At 36.3% G+C, this 18,748-nt stretch overlaps 1 protein-coding gene across 1 annotated transcript in view; it reads left to right on the top strand.

Moving 5' to 3' along the window:
• RTTN (rotatin) overlaps positions 1-18,748 on the top strand; it is a 202,104-nt gene that overhangs the window by 112,577 nt on the left and 70,779 nt on the right. The window contains exons 30-34 of the mRNA XM_011944090.1: positions 1,971-2,099; positions 2,560-2,670; positions 6,624-6,782; positions 8,021-8,092; positions 17,741-17,930. Of these exons, the coding sequence (XP_011799480.1) occupies positions 1,971-2,099; positions 2,560-2,670; positions 6,624-6,782; positions 8,021-8,092; positions 17,741-17,930 (661 nt within the window). The remainder of the gene's footprint in view (positions 1-1,970; positions 2,100-2,559; positions 2,671-6,623; positions 6,783-8,020; positions 8,093-17,740; positions 17,931-18,748) is intronic.

Here is an 18,748-nt window from a genome sequence, read left to right as displayed (position 1 = left end):
ATAGAATATACATTCTTCTCAGCACCACATCACACTTATTCTAAAATTGGCCACATAATTGGAAGTAAAACACTCCTCAGCAAAGGCAAAAGAGTGGAAATCATAACAAATAGCCCCTCAGACTACAGTGCAATCAAATTAGAACTCAGAATTGAGAAACTCATTCCAAAGTGCACAACTACATGGAAACTGAGCAACCTGCTTCTGAATGACTACTGGGTAAATAATGAAATTAAGGCAGAAATAAATAAGTTCTTTGAAACCAAAGAGAACAAAGACACAGCATACCAGAATCCCTGGGACACAGCTAAAGCTGTGTTTAGAGGGAAATTTATGCCATGAAATGGCCACAGCAGAAATCTAAAATCGACACCCTAACATCACAATTAAAAGAACTAGAGAAGCAACAGTAAACAAATTCAAAAGCTAGCAGAAGACAAGAAATAACTTAAGATCAGAGCAGAACTGAAGGCAATATAGACACGAAAAACCCTTCAAAAATAATGAATCCAGGAGCTGGTTTTTTGGAAAAGATAAACAAAATAGACCGCTAGCCTGAATAATAAAGGAGAGAGAAGAATCAAATAGACGCAATAAAAAGTGATAAAGGGGAGGTCAGCAGTGATCCCACAGAAATACAAACTACCATCAGAGAATGCTATAAACACCTCTATGCAAATAAACTAGAAAATCTAGAAGAAATGGATAAGTTCCTGGACACATACACCCTCCCAAGACTAAACCAGGAAGGAGTTGAATCCCTGAATAGACCAATAACAAGTTCTGAAATTGAGGCAGTAATTAATAGCCTACCTACCAAAAAAAGGACCAGAGGGATTCACTGGACCAGAGAGATTCATAGCCGAATTCTACCAGAGGTACAAAGTGGAGCTGATACCATTCCTTCTGAAACTATTCCAAACAGTAGAAAAGAGACAATCCTCCCTAACTCATTTTATGAGGCCAACATCATTCTGATACCAAAACCTGGCATAGGCACAAAAACAAAAAAGAAATTTTTAGACCGGTATCAGTGATGAACATCAATGCAAAATCCTCAATAAAAGACTGGCAAACCAAATCCAGCAGCACATCAAAAAGCTTATCCACCATGATCAAGTTGGCTTCATCCCTGGGATGCAAGGCCTGTTCAACATACACAAATCAATAAATGTGATCCATCATATAAACAGAATCAATGACAAAAACCACATGATTATCTCAATAGATGCAGAAAAGGCCTTCAATAAAATTCGACATCCCTTCATGCTAAAAATTCTCAATAAACTAGGTATTGATGGAACATATCTCAAAATAATAAGAGCCATTTATGACAAACCCACAGCCAATGTCATACTGACTGGGCAAAAGCTGGAAACATTCCCCTTGAAAATGAGCACAAATTATTTGTAAACTCTTTAAAAGGATGCTATAACATTTTAAAAAATATTATAAGCATATTCTGAGTTGTAACTGTGTACTAAGAGGGCACTACACATCTTTTTTTTTACAGACTTTAAAAGGAAAAATATTGAAACTAAGCATTTTTGTTTTTGTTTTGAAAAATTACAGGATCTCACTCTGTAACTTAGGCTGAGTGCAGTGGTGCAATCATAGCGTACTGCAAGCTCCAACTCCCGCGCTCAAGTGATCCTCCCTCCTCAGCTTCTGCAGTAGCTGGGACTACAGGTGTCCACTGCCATGCCTGGCTAATTTTTTTTTTTTTAAAGTAGAGACTTGGGTCTTGCTATGTTATGCAGGCTGAAGAATATTGTCTTTTAACACTGGCAAAATACCCATAACATAAAATTTGCCATCTTATTCATTTTTAAGTATATAAACTAAAAATATTACAACTTTATAAGGTAAGGATTCAGTTCATATGAGTCAGTAGACAGTTATATATTTATTTATCTTTACATACCATTAAGAATAAAGCCACCATGAAATTGTTTTCATTTGTTTTTCAGGTCATTACTTCTTTTTATGTGGAACGTGGAGGAAATGCTATGTCGTTCATGGGAAAAGGTGTTACAAAGAGCACAATTCTTTGCTTGCTTCACTTATCCCATGAGATGATGGCCCAGGCTGGGAGCTCGGTGAGCACATTAAAGCTGTCTGTCTTCTGAACAGTTGCTTGAAAGGGAATGTGCTGTGTCCAACACATTTCAAGCGTATAAACTTGCTACATGAAAATGTCTCTTTTGACTTTTCTTTTTAGGAAACAAGAATGATTTTTGAGTAGCATATTTCTTAGAAGTTGTATATTAGCAAATCTGAATTTTATTTGAAATTGATTAAAATCTGCATTCACTGGAAAACTACAGTTTGTCTAAATCATGGGAAAAATAGCTTCAAAAAATTGTTATGTTTAACTTTTTAAGGAGAAACTCAGATTTTTTTTTGTTTGCCTTGTTTTGGCTGAATAATGGATTAAAACCAAGTCTAAAATACATTTTTATGTTGTTTTCATTAAAAATTCATAATTGTTTTAACCTTCCTGCGTTTTATTTTTAGAAACTTACCTAGAGTATTTCTGTTTCCCTTTTTTCCCTCTAGGAGTGGATGTCACTTTGGTTCTTGCCTTTGGGTAGTCATAGTGAAGAACACATTCCTACTCAACAAGGATTGGCTTGGTTGATTCCATTATGGGTTGATCGGGACCCAGAGGTGAGTGTGAAGGAGAATCAAGTGTATTGTGTTCAGATTAAAAAACAAATGACATGGGGCCGGGCGCGGTGTCTCACACCTGTAATCCTAGCACTTTGGGAGGCTGAGGTGGGCAGATCATGAGGTCAGGAGATCGAGACCATCCTGGCTAACACGGTGAAACCCCATCTCTACTAAAAATACAAAAAAATTAGCTGGGCATGGCGGCAGGCACCTGTAGTCCTAGCTATTTGGGAGGCTGCAGGAGGAGAATGGAGTAAACTCGGGAGGCGGAGCTTGCAGTGAGCCGAGATCACACCACTGCACTCCAGTCTGGGTGACAGAGCAAGACTCCATCTCAAAAAAAAAATGACACAAAACATACATACATATACATGTTTATATTATGGTATTATTGTAGTGACTCTACCTTATGTTTTATTTAAGCCCTGTTTTAGCTTAGGCTGCCATAACAAAATACCACAGATGGGGTGGCTTAGACAACAGAAACTTCTTTTCTCATAGAAGTTTTAGAAGCTGAAAGTCCAAGATCAGGGTGCCGGCATAGTCAAGTTCTGGTGAGGGCTCTCCTTCTGGCTTGTAGATGGCTACCTTCTTGCTGTGTATTCATGTGGCCTTTCCCTGCTCCATGCATGTGGAGCATGGGAGGGAGGGGTGGTGGAGAGACAGATTTGTCTTTTTTTTTATTATAAGGTTACCTGTCTGATTGAGATAGGACCACTCCCTTATGACCTCATTAAACCTTAATTATCTCCTAGAAGCCCTATCTTCAAATGTAGTCCCTTGAGCATAAAGGCTTCAACATACGAGTTTTGGAGGGATGCAGTTCAGTTCATAGTTTTCTACCCCTGGGCCCCTGAACTTTGGGTTCTTGTTCCATGCAAAATGCTTTTATTCTCCCTCAACAACCTCAAAAGTCTTAACTTATTCCAAAATCAACTGTAAAGTCTAAAGTCCAAAATCTCATCTAAATGTCATCTAAACCACATTGGGGTGAGTCTCCAGATATAAACCTTCCTGAGACAGAATTCTTCTCCAGATGTGAACCTGTGAACCCATACAAGTTATGTGCTTCCAAAAGATAATAGTAGGATAGACATTCCCATTGCAGAGAGAAATAGGAAAAAAGGAAGAAGTAATGGGTCCCAAGCAAGTCCAAAGCCTAACAAAGCAAATTCCATTAGATGTTAATCCTCAGGGATAGTGTTCTTTGGCTGGATGCTGTGCCTTACAGGCCCACCAGAGTGACAGCATCTAGATGGCTCTATGAGATGACTCCATCCCTTTGGCTCTCTTGAAGAGCCCCACCCATAAAGCTGTCTTCACGGGCAGCCATGTCCCCGGAAGCACTGGACAGGGTCATCATCCTGGCCCACCGAAATCAGAGAGATCTTTGAAACTAAGGAGGAAAAGCCACCCCCTAGTCCTGTGGTGGGATTGGCAGCCTGGTGTTCTCTGAATCATTTTTTAGGTCATTCTTACTTTTCACTGAAGAATACAGTAGTCCTCCCTTATCAGAGGTTTCATTTTCCAAAAGCAGCCTGAAGATCAGGAGTAGCCAAACACTCCCTCACAATGCCTGCATTATTCACCTCACTTCATCTCTTTATGTAAGCATTTTATCATCTCACATCATTACAAGAAGGCTGAGTGCAATACAATAAGATATTTTGAGAGAGAGACCACATTCATCTATTTTTTATTATAGCATATTATTGTAATTGTTCTAATTTATTTTTAGTTATTGTTGCTAATCTCTTACTGTGCCTAATTTGTAAACTTTACCATAGATATGTATGTGCAGGATAAAACATAGTAGTTATAGGACTCAGTACTATCTGTGGTTTCAGTCATCCCCTGGGGGTCTTGGAATGTATTCCCCATGGATAAGGGAGGGACCACTGTAGCACATATTTGCTTACAGAATCCGGGAAGTCCGACAGCTTTCCTTCATTCTGTGCATCTTTCTCTGTCCTCTTTAGTTCAAATTGGCAGTGTCTTTGCTGATATAATCCCATCTCTATTCCTGGCTTCTGCTGAGATGTCTGATTAAGTCCGTGAATTGCACCCGTGATCTCTTTCTTAAATGGTTATTCAGCCACATCCTCCATGTTCTCTTTAGAACAAGCTCTCTCATGTTTTTGCACGGGTCGGCTGAGAATTTTTCAAATCTTGTTCTTGTTTCTTTTTGCTTACCCATTCTTAATTCCTTCTTTAATTCATCTCTCTCTTTTTGCATTTTGCTATAAGCAATCAGGAGGAACCAAGCCACTTTTTCAACACTTTGCTTAGAAATCTCAGTTAAATATCCAATTTCATTGCTCACAAGTTCTGCCTTCCACAAAACATTGGAACATGACCACAGCTCAACCAGTTTTCTTGTTACTTTATAACAAGGATTGCCTTTCCTCAAATAACCTTTTTTTAAATAACACTGTCCTCATTTTTGTCTGAGATCTCATGAGAATTAACCATGTCTACGTTTCTGGCATCCACCTCAAAACTCTTCTAGTCTCTAACCCATTACCCAGTGCCAAAGTCACTTTCATGTGTTTAGGCATTTGTTTCAGCAGCATCCCCACTCCTTGGTACAAAAATCTGTATTAGTGTGCTCAGGCTTCCATTACAAAATACCATTGTCTGGGTGGCCTAAAAACGGAAATATATTTCTTATGCTTCTGGAGGCTACAAGTCCAAGATCAGAGTGTCAACATGGTTGGTTTCTGGTGAGGGCACTTTTCCTGGATTACAAAGGGCTACCTTCTCACTGTGTGCTCACATGACCTCTCCTTGGAGCATGCACATGGAAAAAGATTTCTCTCCTTCCTGAGGCCACCATTCCTAGTGCAATAGGGTCCCACCCTTATAATCTCATTAAACTATAATCACCTAATAGCTGTCTCTCCAAATACAGTTTGGGGATTAGGGCTTCAACATACGAGTTTTGAGGAGACACAGTTCAGTGCACAGCACCCTCATTTTCAATCAAATTTGTTCGAGTATAGGTTAAAAATATAAAAGAGAAAAGGTTATAGTATCTATTACCTTTAGAAGAATGGAAAATTATTAGAGAGGCTTAGCCATTTTGAAACAGTTGAAAAGGATCTGGAAATTGTAGACATGCAAATTTAAATGTCATGTAATGAAATTAAATTAAATGCAAAAAATTGCATTTGCATTACAATACAAAATTTTGTATTATTTCCAGTTTTAGCCAGTTGTTTACTTTTTTCAAAGTATGCTATTATAATAAAACCTTATTTATAGAAATATTTGAAATACATTTTTTAGTCACATTGAACTTGAACTTACTACTTGACTATTTTATGAGACTGCATTTTTTTTAAAACTCTATAGCTGTCATTGAAACTAAATTTTTGGGTTAGAATTCAGAAATTTACCAAAACGTGTGGCTTGAACAGCAGTGGTTCTACAGCAAGCATATTATACCACATCAATCTTACTTGGAAACATTTTTCTCTTGAAATAACTTTTGAGGAAAATATGAAATGCCTTGTAAAATGGTATTTTCCTCTTCGTTTAGAAGTTTTAAGAAAGTTAAAATCATTTATGTGGAAGAAACACTAAAAAATTAAGAAAGGTAGAACAAAGAATCGCTTTTTTAGAATGAGGAATACATTGAAATTGTGTTCATAAAAGGTAAGTGCCCTATGCTTTCCCTAGAAAAAGGCTTGCAGACTGTAATTTTTATGCATCTTCTTATACTCAGTTTTACTTTGCTTTGAAATTTGCTTATATTTAATTTTTCCTATATTATTTCTTGAATCATGGAATGGAGGACACTGTCTTCTATAGATGTCTTTTATAATTTAGGATCATAAAACCAATGGCATATTTTTTTAAAGTATGATACTTATGTACCAGAAAAACTAAGAATTCATGTTAGGTAAAGGGCTTGTTTGATTCAACTACTTTCTCTTTAATTTGAACAGGTGAGATTCACTTCGCTGGGGTTAGGATCAGCACTGACCACCCTTGAAACTGGCTGTGTGGCCTTAGCAAACAGTTGTCAGAATATTTCTGGTGGGCTCTGGGGAACTGTGGTGAACATTCTTCTGGACCAGTCAGAATGTAGTATGGTGCGCCGGGAGGTATGTCTGTCTTTTCTCATTTTTTCCTTAGAAATTCTTTGGGATAGCCTCCATAAGCAATGCTTGACTACTGTTCAACTTGGTGGACTGACTGCTGACTGTGACCTCTTCTGCCTGTGAAAACCCAAACAAAATGACAGCACAGGGTTTAAAAGGTATTCATGCAGAGGAAAACCTGGAGTCCTTCCTTCCGATGAGATACAATCCGAATATACTACATTTTAATGTGAACTTTTTTGTTATGCATTGAAAAGTATTTCACAGGAAAAATTACTTTTATATTATCTCAGCATTTATGGGTCTCTAATATTTATGAAGCTTTAGTATAGATAAGAGGCTGTCAAAATAACTCTCTTTGTAGTATGTATCATATAACATGAGAGGGAAAAATAAACCCTGTTTTAATTCTTTCTAAATAGCTTGTGGTTTGTTTTATTGCTGCTTTTATTAAAGTAATGATTCATGTAAATGGTTTTAAAACAATAATCAAATTGTACTTGGAGGTTTATGGAAAAAACAGTAGCTCCTGGGTCCACACCGTTAGCCAGTCCCCAGTTCCAAGTTCAAAAGGCTAGTTTTTTTGCTATTTGCCCTCATGTTTTTAAGTAGTAATGCTTATATCTATGGCTGCTTCTTGATTTATCAACTTTAAAGCTTTTCTCTCATTTCGAGTTACCATGGTTGGAAATGTCAGTTTCTTAGAATCCTCCTATTAATCCTGTCATTCTCCCATTTTGCTTATATCATCTTTCATTAAGTGGACAACCAAGGCTCCTATTCGTATGATTATTTAATTTGATCATCTTCAGGACCTAGTCAGTCAATTTGGATATTTGTGGTTTGTATTTCTAGTTAGCAGGTTTTTATTGGAAGGAGTCTGTATGAGAGAAGGGAGAAAGTAAGGGAGAGGGGGTGTGTGTGTGTAATCTGAAAGGGGATAATAGAAACCTAAAATTATATTTCTTAAATGCTACCGGAATTTATGTTATACAAATCATTTTTTAATAAAGCTGAATTCTGAAATAGGAAAAAATATATTTGCTGATGAAATAATTTCATATACTGTTAGTTCATTACCTAACAAGGTCATCACCTAACAAGAAATACAGTTTGACAATTCTCATAATGGCCTCTCAGCATGTGATATGTCTTTTGCTATGACATTACAATATATTGGTTATTTCAGAGATGACAACAAGATGGCAGTATTGACCTTTTTTTCTTTTTTACATTTTCAGGCTGCGTTTATTCTTCAGAATCTCCTTGTAATTCCAATGCCTACAGAAATTATAAAGGATTATACTTGGCAGGTGGGTAATTTTAAACGATTATCAACCTAGTAGGTATTTAAAGCTAATTGGTGATAAATTTTCAGCATAAGTAGTATATTTAATTACTGATGAAAGTATATACAAGACAACAAGGGCCTCTTAAAATAGAATGTGGAATTTTTCTTATGCTGACCATACTTAAAAATTCTTCTCTATAGTGTTCAAAATAATTTAAAACAAATAATAATAGTTAACATATGTTTACTATGTTTTAGGCATTCTTCTAGAAATGTAAGACGTAGTAAGTTGTATAATTGTTTGACTTGTGAGCTGTTACTATCTTCATTTTCTAAACTTAGGAACTTGTGCACAGAGAGTTTAAATAGTCTGTCCTAAATCACACAGCTCGTCAGTGGTACTCCTTTGCTTTGAGTCTAGGCAGTCTCTTACCCACTTCGCTATATTACTTCTCTAATTTAGTAATAATAAGCAAATTTGTAGATAGTTAAATATGTGTTGCTGTTAGCATCTTTTTTTCCTTTTCTAGTTTAGTGCACAGTGCGGGTTATGGTTTATCTTGCTTTGGGTTCTGTTGGGTTAACTTGCTGTTTCATGTTCTGGACATCATGTCAGTAAATAGTTACCTAACATTTTATAGCTTACATTAAAAAAAAATTCTAGCTTCGTGGGATACATGTACATGTTTGTTACATAAGTATATTGCATAACGGGGATTGGGCTTCTGTACTCGTTACCCAAATATTGAACACTGTACCCAGTGGTAATTTTTAACCTCAGCCGCCTCCCCTACTCCCTCCTTGGGAGTCTCAGTGTCTGTTATTTCTGTCTCTATGTCTCTGTGTACTTACTGGTTAGCTCCCACTTATACGTGAGAACGTGCAATGTTTGCTTTTCCATTTTTGAGCTGGTTCACTTAGGATGATGGCCTTCAAGTCCGTGCATGTTGCTGCCTTTTAGATAATTTGGAAGATACAAAAGTACACTCATTTGAGATGTGCTGTTTCTCTGTTCTTTTACCCATCCATATGTTTTCATCTTATACGTTTATATTGTCATACTGCTATACCTCACTCTTCAGAATCCTGTATAAATCTAAGGTTCATTTTATTTTATTTTATTTTTTTGAGACGGAGTCTCGGTCTGTCGCCGGGGCTGGAGTGCAGTGGCCGGATCTCAGCTCACTGCCAGCTCCGCCTCCCGGGTTCACGCCATTCTCCTGCCTCAGCCTCCGGAGTAGCTGGGACTACAGGCGCCGCCACCTCGCCCGGCTAGGTTTTTGTATTTTTTAGTAGAGACGGGGTTTCACCATGTTAGTCAGGATGGTCTCGATCTCCTGACCTCGTGATCCACCCGTCTCGGCCTCCCAAAGTGCTGGGATTACAGGCTTGAGCCACCGCGCCTGGCCGATCTAAGGTTTATTTTTAAGTTTTAATTAGACTGTACTCTTAGAGGAGTTAGTGAAACAAGCTGAGCTGTAGCAAGGGCAAGTTTCCGCACATGACCCGAAGCATGAATCCAGGTGGTTGTCAAGGCCCAGGTAGCATTTAACTCTCGGAAGGCTTACCTCTCCAAACTTTACAAACCCAGGGTAACCCTACCAGTCATTGTAAATCTCAGGCTTGTAATTTGCTTGTAATTTCTTTAACATTGCCTTCTGATAGTGGCTGCTTGTCTGCTTTCCATGTTGTAATAAAACCAGGAGACAAAACTGGAGGGAATATGCAGGATTAATAGTTATATTAATAGTATAGTAGTTTTGGTACCTGTTATCTGGAGACTGCATTTTAAAACATGTTTTTGGCTCAAATACAAATCATCTCTGCTCCCATCGTTAAACTAGTGACCCATGTACATGGATATAGTTGGTGATGTACTACCAGTGAATTTTTAATTGTTGAAATAAGTATAAAGACAGAGTATCTTAAAGTTATATTAAAGTTCCTGGGACATTATGTTATAATACAGAACTGTGTGTAGCTGTTCATATTTTTCTCTTACAAATTAAATAGTGAAGTTCCTGTTTGTTGCTGGTGGCATGCTTACTGCAGTTTGTTGGTTTTGTTATTCTCCAGTCTTCATCATGGAAATCATTTTCTACTAAAAAGTGGAAAATAGTTATTTAAGTTAGCTTTTGGAGTTTTGGCCTTGCCAAGTTGGCCAGAATAAAAATGTTGGAGAGCCACTGCAGTCACAAACAATACTTGATTACAACTTTTGCTAGTCTTAAGAAAAATTAGAGAAATAAGGACTATCTTGTATGCTTTTTAATAAATTCGGATTTTTCTTCCTCTCTTTTCAATTTTTTTTTTTTTTTTTGGTTATTTTTGTTTGTTTACGTGTCCTTTCTTGGCAGTGAAAATAGTTACCTCAGTGTATCTGTCATCCAATTTTAAGAAAGTTTAGTGGGGTCTGAAATTCCAAAGTAGAAACAGCTGCTGCAAGAAGGAAGCAAGACGGTTGTCTCTGGGTGCAGCTAGTGGGGCATGTAGTCTTTCGCAACCAGGAAAAAGGGGCCACATAGCCAGTATTTTAAAATTCACAGTCTTTGGTGGAATTATGAATAATAACCTTATTCAACAAAATGTTTCATTTACTTATTTTGGTGTACTTTTCATAGTATTTTGGAGGCTATAGCATGAAGCAGCATGTTTAGGAGCCTTGTTAAAATTTTATTTTGGTTGAGGTAAATATTTGATTTTTTTTTTTAACAAAGAGAATTGGTTCTGTTGCTTTGCACTTTGTTTTCTTGCCTGCACTCTTGTTTCATAGGCTTTCTGAAGCATTCTCTTTATAATTACTACTCCTTTTCCTCTCCTTTCCCTGCACACTAGCATAAATTCCTGCTTCATGTCATGAACTAGAATTGTACTTGTTAGTAGTAGTAATACGCGTATATAAATTATGAATGATTTTATAGCCGAGTTTCCCTTTTATTGTTAGATGCCAGAAAGTAGAGCCCTTTTTATCAATTGTGACTTTTTCTATATGTACTTAGAGAAAAAAAAAGGTGAGATCTCACTGTGTTGTCCAGGCTGGCTTTGAATTCCTGGGCTCAAGCAATGTGCTTGCCTCAGCCTCCTGAGTAGCTGGGACCCCAGGCGTGTGCTGCCACACCCAGCTTGCGTTCTAAGCTTTATTCATGCTTGCACTTTTTTCATATCTCTGGCTTTTTTTCTTTATTTTATCCCTGGTATGCATTTACTATCATGTTACAATTTACCTTTCCTTGTAATGGGCCTTAAATCTTTTCTCGGACAAGATGGGAAGTAAATAATTTAAAACAATTTAATTTTTTAAAGTATTAAATAATTTTACCAACCCCTGCAATTCCCATTTTAATCTTCCTTTTAAAGACACTAACATTTAATGTCTTACCACTAAATTATTTTCCATATTTGCATTATTTCTTACCATTCAACTTAATCTTCCTATGTAGAATGTTTGTTTCTGACAGGGCTACATTTTTTATATTTTTAAAAATGTTTCTCCCAACCCCCTACCACAGAGAAAGTGAGTGCTCTGTCTGTCTTGACTGATTCATTAAAATGTGAGAAACATTCGAGTTATCCTTTTGTTCTTAATATCGTAAGTAAATACAGTTAGAAATAAACCTTACTTTTTGTAGCATAATTCCGCTTTTATTTTTCCGTGGATGCAGAAGCATACTGCAAGTGCGGTGGTCAACAAGAGGAGGAGCAGATGAAGTATCTCGGCCTGGCTTCCTCTGGCATCCAGCACTTCTACCGAGGCCTTGATTCCAGCCCCCGGCTGGATATGAGAACCCAGTTCCTGCTGTATTGGTGTATCATAGCTCTTTTATATTCAGGACACTAACTTTTGAGAGGGATATGTATAAACATTGGTCTTGTTCTTGAGTCAAACTCAGCCTCATTCAAAGCTACATCCCAGCTGGACGTGGTGGCTCATGCCTGTAATCCCAACACTTGGGAGGCTGAGGTGAGAGGATCACTTGAGCCCAGGAATTTGAGACTAGCCTGGGCAACATAGTGTGACCCCATCTCTTAAAAAAAAAAAAAAAATTTTTTTTTAAAATTAGCCTGAAATGGTGGCACGCACCTCTAATCCCTAGCTACTCAGGAGACTGAGGCAGGAGGATTGCTTGAGCCCAGGAGTTTGAGGCCTTAGTAAGCTATGATTGTGTCACTGTGCTGTAGCCTAGGTGACAGAACAAAACCCTGTCTCTAAAAACAAAAATCCTACATACTACATTCTCTGTCCGGGAGAGAAAACAGAGCCAGTATTCAATTGACACGAAACTGTATTGTGGCTCCCAACTGTCCAGTGTTTTTCAGCCCAGTTTCCCACAGTCTGACTAGGAGCTAAGACTCCTGAATGTGGATGATTTCATAACTGGGTTTACTTTGAAGAGTAGTGTCACAAATCCGTATCCCTGAAACTGTAACAACCAATTTTAGAGTTGATTATAACAAGAAATCTATTGATTAGAGATGGATCATTGATGTAGTTTGTCTCAGTTCATTTCTGTAAACATTTGTTGAGTGTCTAAATATTGGAGATTCACAGATAATCCAATTTAGTACTCTTGGGCTTATGACCTAATGGGATGACATGTACCCAGGAAACATTGCTATAATTATTTTATGCATGATGATGGTAGCTTATGCATAATTTTAGTAATATTTAAGTTCTTTCCACTTGAAAATAATCTCACATTTAAATGTAAAAGGTAATGTCATGCACTTAAATAACGTAATGGGTTGTCAGTTTGTGATTTTAAATAAACTTGTTCATGCTTTAGTTACTTTCCATGTTTGTGATAGGACTTTGAATTGGTACATAGACTTTTTAAACTTTATTTTGAAAAAAAAAAAAACAGATTTATAGGAAATTTGTGAAACAATACAATTTTTATATACTCTTCACCCAGATTCCCCGAATGTTATTTTACACGTTTACTTCAGCTCTGTCTAGTGTCTTCTTTCTAAACTGTTGGATAGTTGGAGACATAATGCTTCTTTTCCTCTGAACACTTAAGTGTGGATTTCCTAAATATAAGGATATCCTCTTACATAATCACAATAATAATTATCAAAATTATGAGATCACTCAAGGTTTTTCAGTTGTCCCACTGCGGTGTTTTATAGCCAAAAAAAAAAAAAAAAAAGAAAAATCCAATCCTAGATCCAAGATCCAATTCAGGAATACACATTGCAAATACTTGTCTTACATATTTGCTTTTGTTCATCTGAAATAGTTTCAAAATGTTAAATATTTATGATCTTAACATATTTGAAGAATGCAGGCTACTTATATTTTGTAATATCATTCAATTAGATTTGTCCTTTTCCCCAGGTTTAGATTTGGGTTATGCATTTTTGGCAGAAAAACCATAGGAGTGATGGGTTCTCAGTGCATCATGTCAAGAGATATCATATCGCTCTTTCCCTTTGTTGGTAATATTAACTTTGATTACTTAGTAGAGACAGAATCTGCCTGTTTTTTGTCCTTTGTAAAGTTACAGTTTTTTCTTTTGGAAGGAGGTGCTCTGAGACTAAATATCTGTTTCTCAACAAACTTTCTTTCACTAGTTTTTTGTTTTGTTTTATTTTTATTTTTTTCCCATAGGTTATTGGGGAACAGGTGGTGTTTGGTTACATGAGTAAGTTCTTTAGTGGTGATTTGTGAGATTTTGGTGCACCCATCAGCTGAGCAATGTACACTGCCCACAGTTTGTATCTTTTATCCCTCACCCCATTCCCACTCTTTTCCCCCCAAGTCCCCAAAGCCCATTGTGTCATTCTTATGCCCTTGCATCCTCATAGCTTAGCTCCCACTTACGAGTGAGAACGTAGGATGTTTGGTTTTCCATTTCTGAGTTTCTTCGTTAGAATAATAGTCTCCAATCTCATCCAGACCACTGCAAATACCATTAATTCATTCCTTTTTATGGCTGAGTAGTATTTCATTGTGTGTGTGTGCGCGCGCGCGCGCGCGTGAACTGCCGTTCGCAGAAACTGTTGTGTGGTGTCACACACACGTGCACACACACACACACCATAGTTTCTTTATCCACTCATTGATTGATGGGCATTTGAATTGGTTCTACGTTTTTGCAATTACAAATTGTGCTGCTATAAACGTGTGTGCTAGTATCTTTTTTGTATAATGACTTCTTTTCCTCTGGGTAGATATCCAGTAGTGGGATTTCTCCATGGGTCACACTTGCTCTTCCTGGTTTTGTTACCCACACATCATATCTTTTGACCCCAACCCATTTGGAGATGAATAAGACATGGCTGAGATGTACCTGTCCTTTCTTCAGTCTTTCCTCTTCCAATTCTAATACTCATCTTTAATAGTTTTATTTTTACTTTTACTTTGTGAGGACTGATTATGTTTACATTCTCATCTGCAGTCTCAGTTTTATCTGTAGGTTGCTTCTAAAAGTTGAACACCATAACTCACTACAGAGCCACTTAGTGGACTGTGGTTACACTTTCTTATCTCTACTTCCAGGACCAACTCATGTAATACTCAGAGGAAAAGTTTTCTGGTGTTTGTATGTGTGTATACATTTATATGTACACATATACGTGTATATGTGTGTGTATATGTATATATAAAAAATGTAATTTAAAAATTGATTTGGGTGATTTATTTTCACTTGAGGTTCCTGATTGTTTTCTTTTATATTGTGGGTCCATATCATGTCTCATGTCTTAAGTTTTTCTAAGCTCTTAATCATCCTTTCTCTTCTGTTAGAACTTCTTTTCCTAGTCATAATTCTCAAAATGATTGTACTGGTACCTAGTAACAAGTGCATGAGAGATAAATATCACAAGTTCTTGCATATTTGAAAGTATCTTTAAATTGCACTGGGTTGATAGTGTGGTTAGTTACCATATGTTTGGTGAAAATTATTCCTCCCAAGAATTTTGCTTCACTGTATTCTAGCATCCAGTGCTATTGATGAGAAGTTGAATTTTCGTCTCTTTTTACTTCTTTATGGCTGGTGTTTTCTTTCATTATCATCTCTTTATCCTCAATGTTTTAGAATTTTTTTTATTATGTATCTTTTTTTCCATTTTTCTTGCTTGACATTTATTAAGCTCCATAATTTGAAGATTTGGATCATCTATATATTTTTTTGGCTCTGACAAATCTTTTCATATTTATTTCTTTTAAGATGAATTTTCCTTTTGTTGTGTTGTATTTTATCTTTCCAGAAATCATAAGTCCCTTATTAGGCCTCGTGAATTTATTTTCTCTATTTCCTTTTGTATTTCCATATCTTAAACCTTTTTGTACTATTTTCTATGATATTAAATCTTTTGTTCATAAGCTAACTTAGCTTCTTCAATCTTGGTAGGCTAAATACTTTTTACCATGATTTATAAACAGAGGAAAAATAGAACAGATTCTAAACTTTATTAGATAGATTTAGTTATACATTTGTGTCTCTTATTATGACTTTCTTTGTTATCTGTATTTTCTAAGTCTGTGTTTATATTAACAGGAACTAGAAAATGAATTTTTAATTTATTGAAGGGAAAATATGATTGAACTAGGTTCTTTATCACTGTGACAATTTTACATATTTAGAGAATAATTACAGAAGTTCTAATATCATATTTACATGTATAACTTCTCACTTCTAAAATACTTAAAAACTAAAGAAATGTTGGATTTTAGAAGACAGTGTGTTTGTAACTCTTGTCTTCCTAACAGATGGTGTAGTCATGAGCCTCAGTAGGCCTTGAACAGAATAAAGAATCAGCAGATTTAAGAGCTCTCAAAGAACTGTAAATGCTCGTTTTTTTTCTGTTTTCAAGATTTATGCAGCTTACATTCTCTTTTCTATCTTCATTAAACTTTTGCAAATTTGGGGTTGTGGTAACTGATAGAGGAAGCATTCATATAGACCTAATTTTGCAAAAATAAGAAAAATTGGGTAATTTTATATAATCTGTATTGCACAATATTTTTAAGTAGTTCTGTGTATCATAAAATATATTTTGAATAATAGTTTTTGTACAACTTTGATTAATCACTTTTGATTTATTGAACTTTTTAAATGGAGTGAAGCTAGTAAACTTAGTTAAACTACAATTCTTGTCTTATTTGTTAATTCCTTCCCTGTATTATTATAATGAGGGCTCTAATTTGTGATGTTAAGCAGTTTATTGCAAATCTCTTGGGTGTTTGGCATGTTTTATACATTTTAAGTATGTTATAACTTGCTTAAAAGATAGAATTTCTTAAAACTGTGAATGTTAAGATTGACTCTGTGATTTTGGGTGAATACTTCATTCTATATAATAAAACAAGGTAATGCATTAAAGGGCCCCAGTACCTGTAACATATACCTTGGTTAATACACAGGAGCCACATAACCCCATTCTCTTTGTATTTCTCTCTCTTTTACCTGATTCTTCTAGACCTCTACATTTAAAATAACAACAGTGACCACCATGTGCTGGCTGTTCTTCACAATAGTCTTATTTCTTATATAAATTGCTCTGTTTAGGAAGAGTGAGCTCACAGTGTTGGTAGATTTATTACAACACAGCAATAACAACTTTGTAGTCATAAAAGACATTGAATATTGAAGTAAGAGGTTTAATTTATAGTGATGTATATAAATGTCCTTAAAAAGAAGTGTGAATAGAAATAACCTTGTTAGTGTAATTATGCCTTTAACTTGTGAATTCCTTTACCTTCCTGAAGAGTAAGTTAAAATATCCATCTTCTCTTGGTGATGGGGAGGGTGAGAGAAGAGACACGCACACACAAATCTTACGGTTAGAGGTCAACTTGGAGTATGTTTTGAACATATCTTTCCTGTTGGCTCTTAGATTTCTGTTTGCTGTCTTTTACTTTTCTCTCTCTTATGGCCTGTTTTAAAATCTTAACTTTATTATAATTTCCCAGAAAATAGAAATACTTATAAACTGATGATAGGATTATTTGCAAACTTCAAACCTATCCTCATTGCTTGCTTTTTGCTGTTAGATATTCCAGGAAAAGTAGTAAGTGACAATGCAAAAAATTGTTTGAGAAAAATGCAAAGAGAAAAATTGTGTAATAGCAGATTCTTTTCAGCCTCCTGGTGGCGGTTCGTGTGTGTGTGTGTGTGTGTGTACATGTGTGTTGTTTTTCCTTGTCAGGATTAATTCAGTGGGAAGTAATGTGGCAGTTTTTGCCATATGGATATTGATCGACCTTTTTATTTTACCTGGCTTAGTGATAGGTATAAAAAATAATTCTGAACATAATATATGAACCACCTTATTGCATATATTTTAACACCTATCATTTTACTATTATATGTAGGTTGAAAAATACTGTTTTTGTTGTGTTTTTGGCTCAAGTATGTGATTTCTTGGTTAAAGCTGATCATTCCATAGAAACATTCTAAATGAAATGACCCCTCGAGAGAGAGAGATCAGCTTTGTCACTTCACGGGAGTGTTTAGGCAGCAAAGACCTAGAGTATTATGGAAGAGTTTGTCCTAGGTCAGGCTGCTATCGTTATAAAAACTCTGTTTTGTAAGGACAAAAACAGAGTGGAAGGAGATGGGAGTATCTGGGACCCATTCGTTTTCTCGAGAGGAGACAATGGATCTTTTTAAGGAAATTGTTGGATAAATCAGTGTCTCCTTCTTCTTTCCTTCTTTTCCTGCAGGGGCCCTGTGTCCACGATGAGGACTCTGGCCTATCGCTCATTGGAAAACCTGCCCTTCAGGCTCTTTTATATCATTGCCATTTTTATGAACATTTGCATCAGATGGTAAAACATTGTTACCTAGGACGGTGTATGTTTGATTTGAATTTTTCTGCTTTTGATAGAAATTTAGAAGGCAATGATTTAAATGGTAAGTACAATATCTTTATATTTTTATTTTTGTAATATGTAATTTTTAAAAACTTAAAAATACATATATTTGTTTTAAAAGTTTGAAAAATGAAAGTATACAGGGAAAACATTCATTTCCAGTTCCACCACCCAGAGAGATGTGTTTTCTTCCAGTCTTTTTTAAACTCTGTCTAGCCTTTGTTTGTTTTATGTGATTATGTTGATGTCTTATGTACATTTTTGTATTTCCTTCTTTCACTGAATATTCTGCAAGCATTTTTCTGTATTATAAATTCTTCATGGAAATTATTTTTGACATCTTATTAATATTTTATGAGTTATGTTATGCCCATCAGTACAGTTTTATAGTTTCTTTCTCTATTAACGTCTTAAACTTTTTTGGAACTTTCACTTCTAGGCAATGTACAGTTTTTTCATCCTTCTTATGAATGAGACTTTTTCCCACTACGTTTTCTTTTTTTTTTTTGAGACGGAGTCTGGCTCTGTCGCCCAGGCTGGAGTGCAGTGGCCGGATCTCAGCTCACTGCAAGGTCCGCCTCCCGGGTTCATGCCATTCTCCTGCCTCAGCCTCCCGAGTAGCTGGGACTACAGGCGCCCGCCACCTCGCCCGGCTAGTTTTTTGTATTTTTTAGTAGAGACGGGGTTTCACCGTGTTAGCCAGGATGGTCTCGATCTCCTGACCTTGTGATCCACCCGTCTCGGCCTCCCAAAGTGCTGGGATTACAGGCTTGAGCCACCGCGCCCGGCCCCCACTACATTTTCTAATTCATTTTGCTCATGTATCAAAAAGTTATTTATTTTAGTATGTTACTTATT

This window comes from Colobus angolensis, unplaced genomic scaffold (assembly GCF_000951035.1).
Source record: "Colobus angolensis palliatus isolate OR3802 unplaced genomic scaffold, Cang.pa_1.0 Scaffold225, whole genome shotgun sequence".
Taxonomy (NCBI): domain Eukaryota; kingdom Metazoa; phylum Chordata; class Mammalia; order Primates; family Cercopithecidae; genus Colobus; species Colobus angolensis.
Note: the sequence above shows the minus strand (reverse complement) of the source record. Positions and strands in the feature narration are given on the sequence as shown.